General features: G+C 43.8%; 1 protein-coding gene across 1 annotated transcript in view; it reads right to left on the bottom strand.

The window, feature by feature from the left end:
- The window catches only part of GLP1R (glucagon like peptide 1 receptor), a 104,925-nt gene that overhangs the window by 4,105 nt on the left and 87,156 nt on the right, over nucleotides 1–13,664 (bottom strand). The window contains exons 13-14 of the mRNA XM_070727383.1: nucleotides 13,132–13,270; nucleotides 8,622–8,663 (exon numbers count right to left, since the gene is read on the bottom strand). Of these exons, the coding sequence (XP_070583484.1) occupies nucleotides 8,622–8,663; nucleotides 13,132–13,270 (181 nt within the window). The remainder of the gene's footprint in view (nucleotides 1–8,621; nucleotides 8,664–13,131; nucleotides 13,271–13,664) is intronic.

Below are 13,664 nucleotides of genomic sequence, written 5' to 3'. Positions count from 1 at the left end.
GTTTGATTTGTATGCCGCCCCTCTCTGTAGACTCGGGGCGGCTAACAACAGTAATAAAACAACATATAACAAATATAATATTTAAAACAGCTAAAAACCTTTGTTATAAAACCCATCATACATACAAACATACCATGCATAAATTGTATAGGCCTGGGGGGGAATGAATATCTCAATTCCCCCATGCCTGACGACAGAGGTGGGTTTTGAGGAGCTTACGAAAGAGGGTGGGGGCAATTCTTATCTCTGGGGGGAGCTGATTCCAGAGGGTTGAGGCCACCACAGAGAAGGCTCTTCCCCTGGGTCCCGCCAAACAACATTGTTTAGTCGATGGGACCCGGAGAAGGCCAACTCTGTGGGACCGAACTGGTCGCTGGGATTCGTGCGGCAGAAGGCGGTTCCAGAGATACTCTGGTCCGATGCTTTCCATTGTGGTATATTTATTTACATCCCTGCAAAGGATGGAAATGTAACGTCTAGAAATAGATCAGATATGAAAAACAAACCAGGCCTGCAACTGTGAGAATGGTTGAGAATCCCATATATTTAAACTTATTTCTTGTAAGCAGTAGCATATGTCAACCAGGAAAGCTTGGAGCTAAAAAGTAAGAAGTAGGCCAAGATGTCGCTCTTGTGGCCTTGCTTTAACTTTTCATATTGGAAATATATTTGTCCTCATAATATTGTAGTGTGTGCATGGTAAAAATGTTTAAAGAATTTAATAAAGCTGTAGTTAAATATTTTATTTCATGTTTTATAATGGAATTACAGTATTTCTTAAACATTCAGGTTTCAATTCTCAATAGTACATTAATTGAAAATTCACGAAGTTTCAGATTCAAAATCCTTCTAACCATGCATCTATAGTTAGATGGAGAATTATTTGGCAAAATAGAATAACTGTCTATACTGGTTAAAAGTACAACAATTCTCTTGTCAAATTTTCCATCATAGAAATTTTGTACAGATTCTGGTATTTTATCAGAACAAGAACTGAGTAACTTCAGTGTAATTCTTGTTAACAAGAATTGGAATTAAAAGCTGAATTGATTGAAGAAAACAACTGAATGAGAACAAAATATGATCAAACAACAAGCATCCATCCGCCCAAAGATATTTAGTTTGTTTCTACTCATGCTTTCCCTTGAAAAGAAATCTATCTTTAACATCTGTTCCACAGCTTTTTAAGATTCACTTTATCCTGAACAGTAAATTGGGCAGCAAATGATTTCAAACATCCCAAAATTATGATTACTTCATTTATGGTAATTCACTGTTCTCTAAGTTATGTAGACCTATTATTGTGCTCAATGTTCAATGAAATTCAATGTTTTTAGAAATAGAACTATATTAAATGAAGACTATCTATTGAATGGTGTATGAAAAGAACTGTTGTACATACCTGAACGGTCTTCTCAGTGCTCTGGAAGGAGAGTCCATCATGGGTTGTAAACCAATCCTATTGGTAGAGACTGAGTTAATTTAAATAATTAATTAATTAACTGGCACCGCCCCCTTAGCAGCCCCCATGAGCCAGTTTTAAAAACGAAGACAATGTAAAAATCAGAAAGTTTTATTAACTTCATAACAATGTAAAACTTTAACAGTCCCAACACTCCGGCGACCTGGCCAAACACCATGCCGGGTGGGTATGAACTCTCCTTCCAGAGCACTGAGAAGACCGTTCAGGTATGTACAACGGTTCTTCTCCATTGACTCTGGAAGGAGAGTCCATCATGGGATATACCAAAGATCAAATCCCCTGGGAGGGAAAAGGCTGGGCCGAGGTCGTTGGAGTGACACACACTCGCTGCAAGACACGCCTGCCAAATGAAGCCTCTGCCGAAGCCAATGAGTCCAGTTTATAGTGGCGTATAAAAGTAGAAGATGATGCCCAAGTAGCGGCACGACAAATATCCTCTAAAGAAGCTTGCGTTGACCAAGCCGCCGAAGTAGCCGCACTTCTGGTGAAATGTGCCATAACCCCGGCGGGAGGAGATTGAGATCTCGATGAATAAGCTTCCGCAATGCAATCCCTAATCCAGCGACTAAGGGATTGGGAAGAGACTCCAAGACCCATCGTGGCTTGTGCAAAGGAGACAAAGAGTCTTTCAGTCTTACGAAATGGTGCTGTCCTCCTGATATAGAGCTTCAAGGCCCTTCGGACATCAATCTTGTGCCAACGAAGTTCAGAAGGATGTTGACCATGTGTGCAGAAGTCCGGTAGAACCAGCTCTTGCCTTCTGTGAAAATCTGAGTTTACTTTCGGGATAAACGAAGGGTCCAACCGCAGCACCACTCTGTCCGGATGGAACACACACAAGTCCGGCCTGACAGACAGCGCTGACAACTCAGAAACCCTACGGGCAGATGTAATCGCCACCAAAAACAATGTCTTAATTGATAAGAGTCTATATGAAACCGACCTCATGGGCTCAAAGGGAGGTCCCGTGAGTGCACGTAGCACAAGGGTGAGATCCCATGTCGGGAATCTCCGTACCGGAGGAGCGTGCTTGTTAATAGCTCCCTTGATGAAATCCCTCACCCATGGATGGTGAGCCAAGGATTGAAAGTCTGACACACGGATTATAGTTGAAAGGGCCGCCACTTGCCTTTTTAGGGTGTTGGGGGCTAAGCCCCGCTCAATTCCCGATTGGAGAAATTCAAGGATTGCAATTAACGAGGCTTGCTTCGGATCACAGTGGCGGGCAGAACAAAAGCTGCAGAAGGCTGCCCATGTTGCCTGGTATATCCGCACTGTCGATGGCCGACGAGCCGCCTGTATAGTAGCAATGACCGTGTCCGGTAGATGTTTCTGCGTTAGTCTCTCCCGCTCACACGCCAGGCGGCTAATTGGAACCATTGAGGATCCGGGTGACAAATGGACCCCTGAGTGAGGGAGACGAGCCGATCTGGGATCCTCCAAGGAGGGGACACTAAGAGAGCTACCAGGTCTGCGAACCACGGCCAGCGGGGCCAATATGGAGCCACTATGATGACCTCGGCTCTCTCCCGGATTACTCTGTCCAGTACCCGTTGCAGTAGACATGTCGGGGGAAATGCATACAGTAGACCCTTGGGCCATGGAGACAAGAGGGCGTTGACCTTTTCTGCCCTCGGTGTTGGGAACCGGGAATAAAATCTCACCAGTTGCGTGTTGGCTTGTGACGCAAAAAGGTCCACCAGAGGAGTCCCGAAGCGTTGAATTATCTGATGAAATACTCCGGGATCGAGTCTCCACTCTCCGGGGTCCAGGGTAGACCTGCTCAGCCAGTCTGCCTGAACGTTGCTGGTCCCGGCAATATGTTCCGCCGACAGTGAGGCTAAGCGGGTATCTGCCCAGTTGAAAAGGGCCGCTGACTCGACCATCAGGCGGAGAGACTTCGTTCCCCCTTGATGATTCAAGTGGGCCCTGGTAGCCACATTGTCGGTTAAGACCAACACATGCTTGCCCAGAACCCAAGGAAGGAAAGCTTGAAGAGCAAGAAAGACTGCCCTGAGCTCCAAATAGTTGATGTTGATTGGGCTCAGATCTTCCGGAGACCAAAGGCCCTGGGCCATATGTAGTCCCATGTGGGCCCCCCAACCGGACAGACTGGCATCCGTTGTGAGGATTAGGCGGTCCCGGTTGCAGAAGAGGGACCCGTTGCCCAAGGCAGGGGAAGTCCACCATCTCAACGATACCTTGACTGCAGAAGGAAGCCGCACTGACCTTTGTGAGTGACTCATTTTGGCCTTCTGCCATGGAAGAAGGAACCATTGAAGGACCCTGAGATGATGACGGGCCCAAGGCACAATGCCGATAGTTGAAACAAGGGTGCCCAGAACCTTTGACAGGAATGCGAGAGACACCCGCTGTTGGTGTCGAAGATGTAAGATTAATTGTCGGATGTTTGCCATTCTTTCTGGGGATAAGGTCACAGTCCCTGTGGAGGTGTCTATCATGGACCCCAGGTGTAACAGCTTGACTGTTGGAAGAAGATGACTTTTTTCTTCGTTGATCGTGAACCCGTGGGATTCCAACGTCTGTCTCGTGACTGTCAAATCTGCCAGCGCCCTCTGAGAGGATCTGGACAGGATAATAAGATCGTCCAGGTATGCTAGAATCCGAATTCCCTGGGATCTGATATGTGCAGTCAATACGTCGAGCAACTTCGTAAAAGTGCGAGGGGCCAAAGAAAGGCCGAACGGCATTGCCCTGTATTGGTAGTGAGAGCCGTCCAGGTAGAACCGGAGAAATCTCCGATGAGCCTGCAGGATTGGCACATGCAAGTAGGCCTCTTTCAAGTCTATGGATGTCAATAGATCTTGCCTTCGGATTGCAGCCAAGATGGTTTGAAGAGAATGCATCCGGAATCGCCGATACCTGATGTAAGTATTGAGGTGCTTTAAATTGAGGATCATTCGGACCCCTCCCGACGTCTTTGGTACAAGAAAGACCCTTGAATAAAAGCCGGTACCTATTTCGTGCCTGGGCACTTCCTCTATTGCCCGTATCTCCAAGAGATGGGCTATCTCCTTCTGAAGCTGTGACCTCTTCAGGGGGTCCCACTGAACTGGGCACTGAACATAACGGTATGGTGGGGGCTGGAGGAACTCCAAACGCAAGCCCTGGGAGACAGTTGCTAATGCCCACCTGTCGGAAGACGTAGTCCGCCAGGAGGCCTCGAAAAACTGAAGTTTGCCTCCCAGGGGTTGTTGAAAAGAGTCACTTAGGGCGCTTGAAGCCCCTCTGGTTTCCACGAAAGGGCCGCCTTGACTGTTGATACCCTCTCTGGCGATCCTGGATGGGTACTCTATCACTTCGGAACGTGTTGGAATTATACTGGGCCTGGGAATAGGGCCTTGTATTCTGACCCGCTGGAGCAGAGGAGTCCCACCGAAAGGACTGCCTGCGTTGGTAGGGAGTATAGCGACGCTCCTGGCGCCTGTAGGCTCTGGGGAGGGACTTTCTCTTATCCTTGTCTTCCACAAGGACTGGATCTAACGCTTCCCCAAAAAGCTTTTCCCCTTGAAAGGGGGCAGAGGCCAGATTCCATTTAGACTTCAGGTCTGCTGGCCAGCTTCTCAGCCAGAGGAGGCGCCTTGATGACAGAGTGGCCGCCATACTCCTGGCCGAAAACTTGGCAGCATGCAGAGTGGCGTCTGCTGAAAACTCTGCTGCCGCCAACAGCTTCCCAAGATCCTGTCGCAAGCGACCCTCATCCGGTCCCAGTCTGGCCTGCATCTCCTGCAGCCATACGATAGATGCTCTTGTGAAAAAGGAAGCAGCCGCCGCTGCTCGAAATCCCCAGCTCGCCATCTGATGCGTTTTGCGTATCAACACCTCTGCCTTTCTGTCCTCAGGTTTCAGGCTATCGCCTGTCTCAGAGGGCACTAAGGACTTGGAAATCAGCTGCATGACTGGCTGATCTATAGGAGGGAATTCCAGTAATTTCTCTACCTCCTCATCAAATGTGTAGAATCTTCTTTCTACTGCAGAGGGGCCCTGAGCTGCAGCTGGATGTTGCCAGGGTCTTTTAACACTTTGCTGGATAATATCAGAGGATGGAATGTGCTCTGACTCAGGCTGGGGTTCCTTAAAGAGGACTGTAGCTGGTTTGGTCCCATCTGTGGTGTCTGTTGATTTCCCAGGACCTGGCAAGTCTACAGTTTGTTTGGCCTTATGAAGCAAGACCCTGAAAGTTGAGGCTTTAAAAAGCCCAGCCGCCACAGGCTGTTCTGGTGGTGTCTCATCATCAGACAGTTCATAGTCTTTTTCAGTTTCCTCTAAAGGGTTTGCTTCCTCAGCCCAAGACCCCAAACCCGAGGGGGGCGGTGCGCACCACAGGTTTTTTGATTGCACCTGGCGAGGCTGCTGCGTAACTTGTTGCACCCCCGCCGCCATCCCCTGAGTATAGGCATTGTTAATTAAATCCTGAACCGAAGGGGACATCTGAGGCCAAGTATCTGGCTGTGGTCTAAGCCCTGCAGATGGCCAAGTCTCAGGTTGACCTCGAAGCCCCGCTGCTGTTGGCGTAAAGGTGGCTGAGGGTCCCTGGCCACTCCTTAGAGACTGACTTGCTGACCCTGGCCTAGGCTGGATAGGACCAGGAGAAGGGAGCACCTGAGGCATAGTTGGCATTTGCCTGTCTGGAGACCAATCGCGGTCTGACAGCACCTCTGCTGGCCTTATAGCGGGATGAGGAGCTGATGTGTCCCTGACGAGGGGCAAATATTGTGCAGACAGAGGAGAAATGGTCAAGGGGGTGTGAAGGGCCGCCTCCAGCCTCTTTTCCAAGGCCTGAATCCTCTTTTCTGCATCCTTAAGTGAGGAAGAGGAATGCTGGGTCCTGACTTTATCTTTAGCCTTAGCCTTGGCCTTGGTGGCTGTGCTAGGAGAGGGCACTTTCCCTGAAATCATTTGCTCTTCCATTGTACTCACTGATAACACCGGAGAATGAATCTGACAGTTATCTCGAACCAACACAACGCACAAAATGGCGACCAGGCACCCCTGGGGCTCGCGCATGCGCAAATCTGCCCCGTTCGGTTGATCGCGCCCATTCTCTGGGCGGAGAGCAACTTTCCCGCCTAGGCACAAAATGGCGGGCACGGGAACAACCTCTGAGGTAAATTAGCCCTCCATGGCTCCGCGCTGCTCCTTATTGGGGGGGGCAACCCCCTCCAGGGCAATCCTCCACATAGCCTGCCGGCACGCTCAGCAATTTTCGCTTCTTTTCACTGCTCCGTGCGATCCCAGCAAGAGCGGCGGCGGCGGCAGCTTCGGCGGCGGCTTTTTTACGAGCCGCCGAACAGCTGAGAGGCACTGGCTCCGCACCAGCTCTTTTCTTCGTTAAATTTTTCCGGGGAAGTGGAGATTCCCCCAAGCCTCCCAGTGGGGGGGGGCGGACCCCCCCACCTTCGGCTTGCAGCCAGGTCTGGCCTCGGAGGCCAGGGACCCCAGGCTGTGTTGCTCCTCTCTTGGGGTGGTACCCGCTGAGGGAAGGGGCCCCCGAGGAGAAAAAACGGTGGGGGAGTGCCCACGGAGGGCAGAGACCCCTTACAGGAAGCTGGTCTTCGCCTGTAGAAACACAAGAGAAAAAACATTAAAAGGTACAAATTTTATTAAACAAAACATGCTTAAGCAACATAAGGTAACTCAGACTAAAAACTCAAACGTCTCTACACTTAGACTGAGTTTTTAAAACTGGCTCATGGGGGCTGCTAAGGGGGCGGTGCCAGTTAATTAATTAATTATTTAAATTAACTCAGTCTCTACCAATAGGATTGGTTTACAACCCATGATGGACTCTCCTTCCAGAGTCAATGGAGAATAGATGTTTTTTTAAATTGAATGATGTATGAAAACAGATGTTTTTTGTGTGACGAGTACAATGATTTTAAAGAGGATATGAATCTCTGCTACTTATTCCAGGATTATCTATTTTATAATTTGTAACAATATGCCAAATTTCTTTTTGTAAATTTTGTTTTATGCCCTTCAAGCATTGAAATTAATGCAAAGTTCCATTTGAAAATGTTGGATTTGCATATAGATGTCTCAATGAAAACCCCAAATTACAATGCATTACATATAACTTGCTCTCTGGAATTGTCTTTTTAGAAACTATATTTTTGTAAAATAATTCTTACAAAAAATAAATGAATGCTAATAAGTTTGTAACTATATGCATCAGGCAGGATCCTTGGACAAAATCCATTCTCAGTTTTTATGAATGAGCCTTGCTAGATCTCCATTGAACAGCAGTTATAAAATATGGTTTGGTTGCTTCTGTGTGAATTTCAGTCGCATTTGATACTGAATGGGTTATCTTCAAACTGAACTTGCATTATGGTGAGTACATAAACATTTCCAAACAATTCTCTTAGAAAAAGTACAAAAATATTTCGTCATTGTCTAGCACATAAATTAGATAGCAATCTCCCATCTAAGTATTACCCAGGCTTCATTCTGCTTAGGTTTTGAGCTCAGGCAAAAGGTAGTCATTATGGACATTGATTTTATTTGTTTGTTTGTTTGTTTGTTTGTTCATTTGTTTGCTTATCTATCCATCCATCCATTCGGATTTATATGCCCACCAACTCCCAGAGGACTCTGGGCGGCTCACAACCAAATAAACATAAAATGCAATATAAAATCTCCCAAAATCATTTAAAACCAATTTAAAACAGACATTAACAATTAAAACAGTTTAAAAAACCATGCATATCCTTTACTGATAGGATCCCGATGGCATGCCATCTGATCAACCACCCTCTAAGGCCTGCCGGAAAAGCCTTCCCAATCCATTTAACACTTTCTTCAATCAAAATGATCCTCCTTTTTCCTTTTTCTTCTTTTTATGAATTGTACTTTGTTGACCACCCAGAGCTCCTCAAGGGACTTAAGTCTCTTCAATCCCAAAAGTAAAAACTCACCTGATGTTAAATTTAGTTTGCCATTTTATAGATTCAAGTCCTTTTTAAAAGCCCTTTAAAAATAAAGGCTTTAAATGATTGGAGCCAAAAAAGTCAGCATTTGGTAAATATATATGATTTTCTTTTCTTTTAAGTGTATTATTGATAGAAGCAATTAAGAATTAGTATTGTGGAATAAAACAACTTCCTATGCCTCTTACCTCAGTGTTGTTAAAACAGTAGAGAATTGCAACCAAAAGTCCCTGAAAAGCAAGGAGAACAAAATAGCAGTTAAAAAAACCACACATCCTTGAATTAAGCATCACTAGCAAAGCTAATAAGGAAATAGACTATATCTAACATTATTTCCTGCAGCATGAGAAAGCAGTTCAATGGAAAAGATTTCATATGGCTGAAGACCAGAAAGAAAAGGTCCTACAGAACGTCAGTTTAATTCATTTTATTAGCAACTTGGTTCATTGCACTTTTGAAATAAAATGATAAAAAGGAAGACAACCGATAATCAGATAGTGACTCGTTCAACGTAAAAACAGCAACGCTAACAGGTTAAATCAGGTGCACATTCACTACAAGGTGTTTTTCAGAATTATGAGCAGTGTGATGATAACAGTCTTCCCCAACCAGACAGGCTGGGATTACAGTTCATCAACCTGATGACCTTCTACAAATACTCTGTAAATAGTGCAAGTCACATCTCTTGGAAAATTATATGGGTAATTTTCAGATTAGTTTGCAGCCAGCACACTTCTTTATAGACCCTGTACCTAGTCAGAGAATTCAGTTCAGCTAGAAAAAAATATAGCTTGGTGTGTATCATTAGAAACCTTATTATTATTATTTATTATTATTTATTAGATTTGCATGTCGCCCCTCTCCGCAGACTCCAATTATTTAATTCTCGACTCTTAAGCTAGATGAATTAGGTAAAAAGCAAATCAAGGAAAGACAGAACAAAAACAAGATTTTATGTAGCTGTATAAAAAGCATAGTCTTTTCCAGAGTCACTGCAAATAATCCTGTGAAATATTAACGCGGACAGGTCAATCCTTTCTGAATATAACAGCAGCAGAGTAAAGGCAAAAAGTAGGACACCAGGTGATCTTTTCTGTATTCTGTATCACAAAGAAAACAATCTGGTCGAGGAGGAGGATGTGTGTGCCATAGTAAGCAACCATCCCCAACTGAGATTGCAGGACACATTTTGATTCATATTTACACATCATACTATTTGAACTGTCATGTAAAATTGATGGATTCCTTTGTTCAACTCCAACCTGCAACTCTGAGACCAGTTTGCATGTCCTGCATTTAATCAGTCAGCTTCAAAAATGATGAAATGACTTGGCAGATTTTTTTTGGTTTTGTTATTTTCTATTTTTCAGTTCTGATGAGCACTAAAAACAACCAGTTGCCAAACCTAATGGCTGGGTAAAAGATGCCTGCAATGAAATTAAAGGGTTCATTTCCTGTTAATCAAGTGAAAAAGGAAATTGTGATTTCTCATCTGGTGAGTGAGTAATGTAGATGTCTATGGAGATTCTCAGCCATCCAAGTCATGATTGTCCCAAAGATGCTTTTTTCAAGAGGCAACTGGACTTTCTGGTTTTTCTTTGGAGACATTTTGCTTCTCATCTAAGAAGCTTCTTCAACTCTGATTGGATGGTGGGGAATGGAAGGATTTATATTCATTTCAGACAGCTGATTATTTGCATTCTTTTAGAGGGTCATTAAGGTCACCTGGAGGTTTATCTGTGTCTTTTATGCAAATTAGTGTAGATTCTAAATTTCCATACCAAATTCCACACCCCTTTGCACTGCTCAGGTGATCCTGATGAAACAGATAAATCTCCAGATGATCTTAACGACCCTCTAAAAGAATTGAAATGACCAGTTGTCTGCATGAAGAATAAATCTGTTCTGGGCCAGTGCCAAAGCCTCAAATAATTATGCAATACACACAAACTTACAACCATGTTTTGTTTTTAGAAATTAAATGCCGAGACTCCTAATAGACCTTTTAGACCTAATAAACCAGAACACAAAAAGCACACTTTAATGTACAAATAGTTCAAAGTGTGTTGAGTGTTCAAGAGTTGGCAAAGTTCAAATTCTTGAACATAAACTTACTGAGTGTTCAAGAGTTGGCAAAGTTCCTAGAAATTAGTCTTTGAAAACATCCAAGCCAAATAAAGCAAATAAATTAGAGTCACTGAGCAGACTATGAGCAGATAGGCTTTTTCAAAACTTCTTAGGAACCACGGAAGCCATGATTCAACTCATGATACAGGCTGAAAACCCAGAGGTTAAATATTCAGGAATTATTCAGGCAACTTTCATGGTGCAAGACTTTTGGAACTACAATGCAAGACTTCTGGAACAATGATGCAAGACTTCTGGAACTATGATGCAAGAATTCTGGAACTACTATGCAAGAGTCACAACTCAAGATGCAAGATTCAGGATTGGCATTGTTCTCAGCAATTAGCTTCAGTGAGGTTAAGACTTAAGAAGTCTTCAGGGTGCGGCCAATTAGCCAGCAGCTCTACTCATGAGTAGACTTCCACCAGAGTAAACCTTTTCTGCCTTTCAGCAATTTCTGCTTTTCAGCAGGCCTGTGTGCTCTTGCATTCAGGCAAAGGAGTAACTCCTCCTTCTCAGCCTTGCCAAGAGGCAGCCTTGCAGACTTCCAAAACCTCTGCCTTCACACACTGCTAGGCAGGCCACAACAAAAATCTTCCATTCCCCACCATAGAGGCAGAGCTGAAGAAGCTTCTAGGATGAGAAACAAAATGTTTTGAAAGAAAATTGGTCCATTGCAGTGAGAACATGGCAAGAAGGTGACAAGCAACAGGGAGAAAGAAGAGCTACTTAACTCATTGTTTGCATCTGTCTTTACAGAAAGGGAAAAAACAGTCCAACCTATCAAAAACAACATTACAAAACACATATCAAGAACACAAGTTAAAATAAGGAAGAAAATGGTAAGTGAACACCTGTCTGCCCTAGACGAGTTCAGATCACCAGGACCAGATGAATTATACCCCAAAGTTCTCAAAAAACTGGCAGATGAGATCTCAGAACCACTGAACTATATCTTTCAAACATCCTGGAGGACCAGGGAAATGCCAGAGGACTGGAAAAGAGCTGGTGTAGTTCCCATCTTCAAAAAGGGGAAAAATAGACCCAGGAAATTACAGACCTATCAGCCTGACCTCAATACCAGGGAAGATTCTGGAAAAGATAATCAAGCAATGAATCAATGAACACCTAGAAGCAAACAAAGTAATAACCAAAAGACAACATTGGTTTGTCAAAAACAGATCATGCCAGACTAATCTTATTGCATTCTTTGACAAAGTGATAAAATTAGTGGACCAGAAGAATACTGTCGATATAATTTCCTTGAATTTCAGTAAGGCATTTGATAAAGTAGAAAAATGTGGGTTAGATGCAACACCACCAGATGGATTCAAAACTGGTAACCAACCGCACTCAACGTGTAGTGCTCAATGGAACTGCATCGAAATGGAGGGAAGTATGCACTAGAGACCCCAAAGCTCTGTTTTAGGCCCACTACTCTTCAACGTCTTCATCAATGACTTGGACCAAGGGATAGATGCGGAACTCATCAATTTTGCGGATGTAACCAAACTGGAAGGAATAGCCAACTCTCCTGAAGGATACAGAAGGATCTTGACAGAGTTGAACATTGGACGCTATCAAACAAAATGAAATTCAATAGTGAAAAAAGTAACATTCTACATTTAGGCGATAAAAACAAAATGCACAGGTGCAGTATATGTGGTACCTTGCTCAACAGTAGTAACTGTGAGAAGGATCTTGGAGTCCTAATGGATAACCATTTAAATATGACACAGCAGTGTGCAGCAGCTGCCAAAAAAGCCAACACTGTTCTAGGCTGCATTAACAGAGGGGTAGAATCCCTCTGTTAATGCAGGAAGTCAAGATCACGTGAAGTATTAATACAACTATGTAATGCCTTGATAAGGCCACACTTGGAATACTGCATTCAGTTTTGGTCACTACGATGTAAAAAGGATGTTGAAACTCTAGAAATAGTGCAGAGAAGAGCAACAAAGATGATTAGGGGACTGGAGGCTAAAACATATGAAGAATGGTTGAAAAGAAGGATTAGGGGAGATATGATAGCAGTGTTCCAATATCTTAGGGGTTGCCACAAAGAAGAGGGTGTCAGGCTTTTCTCCAAAGCACCTGAGGAGAAGGGTAAAAGAAGGGTAAAAGAAATGGGTAGAAACTAAACAAGAAAAGAAGCAACTTAGAACTAAGGATAAAATTCCTGACAGTTATAACAATTAATCAGTGGAGCAGCTTGCCTCCAGAAGTTGTGAGTGCTCCAACACTGGAAGATTTTAAGGAGATGTTGGACAACCATTTGTATAAAATAGTGTAGGGTCTCCTGCCCACGCAGGGGTTTGGACTAGAAGACCGGCAAGGTCCCTTCCAACTCTGTTATTATTATTAAAAACAAGAAAGTCCAGTTACCTCTTGAAAACAGTATCTTTCAGAATTATCTTGATGTGCTCTATGGTGTATCAAATTCTAACCAAAGTGATGACATTCATCCTCTCAATTTTTGGAGCATAACAATCTTAGTGCAGACTGGAGCAGACTTTCAAAAAAGAAAAATCCTGAAATCCTGATTAGAGGAATAAAGAATGAAAGTCCTACCTGAAAAGAAGAGGAGGAGAGTTCAAAAAAAAGCTTCACAAACCGCAGCATCCCTTTAGCGTTCTCATCAGTAACTAAAGCAAAGATGATCTCATGTGTACCCAGAAGTGGGATCAGAGTCAGTGTAGATTTGGCCAATCTGAAAAGATCAGGTTAACAAACAGAAGCAAAAGGCTCATGTAAAAGGAAAAATATCCAGTGGAATAAAACAAAATTAACCACTCTTTTGGGGAAACTATCCCACAAAACAAATTGCTCTCTTGTTTCTAAGGTCTCAACCTCTGCTGGGGGAAATGTGGAAGTCTGGCTTGCAGGGCTTCAAAACTTAAAAGACAAGTTGAATTAGTTCAAGAAACAATAACACTAGCACAAAATTATTTATGGCTACTGGGTTTTCCCAAGAGCCAGAGGGAAGCTGTGTTACATTGTGCACCAAAATGTATTTATTTATTTATTTATTGGATTTGTATGCCGCCCCTCTCCGAAGACTCGGGGCGGCTAACAGCAATAATAAGACAGAATATAATAATAAT

This window comes from Erythrolamprus reginae, chromosome 1 (assembly GCF_031021105.1).
Source record: "Erythrolamprus reginae isolate rEryReg1 chromosome 1, rEryReg1.hap1, whole genome shotgun sequence".
Classification (NCBI taxonomy): domain Eukaryota; kingdom Metazoa; phylum Chordata; class Lepidosauria; order Squamata; family Dipsadidae; genus Erythrolamprus; species Erythrolamprus reginae.
Note: the sequence above shows the minus strand (reverse complement) of the source record. Positions and strands in the feature narration are given on the sequence as shown.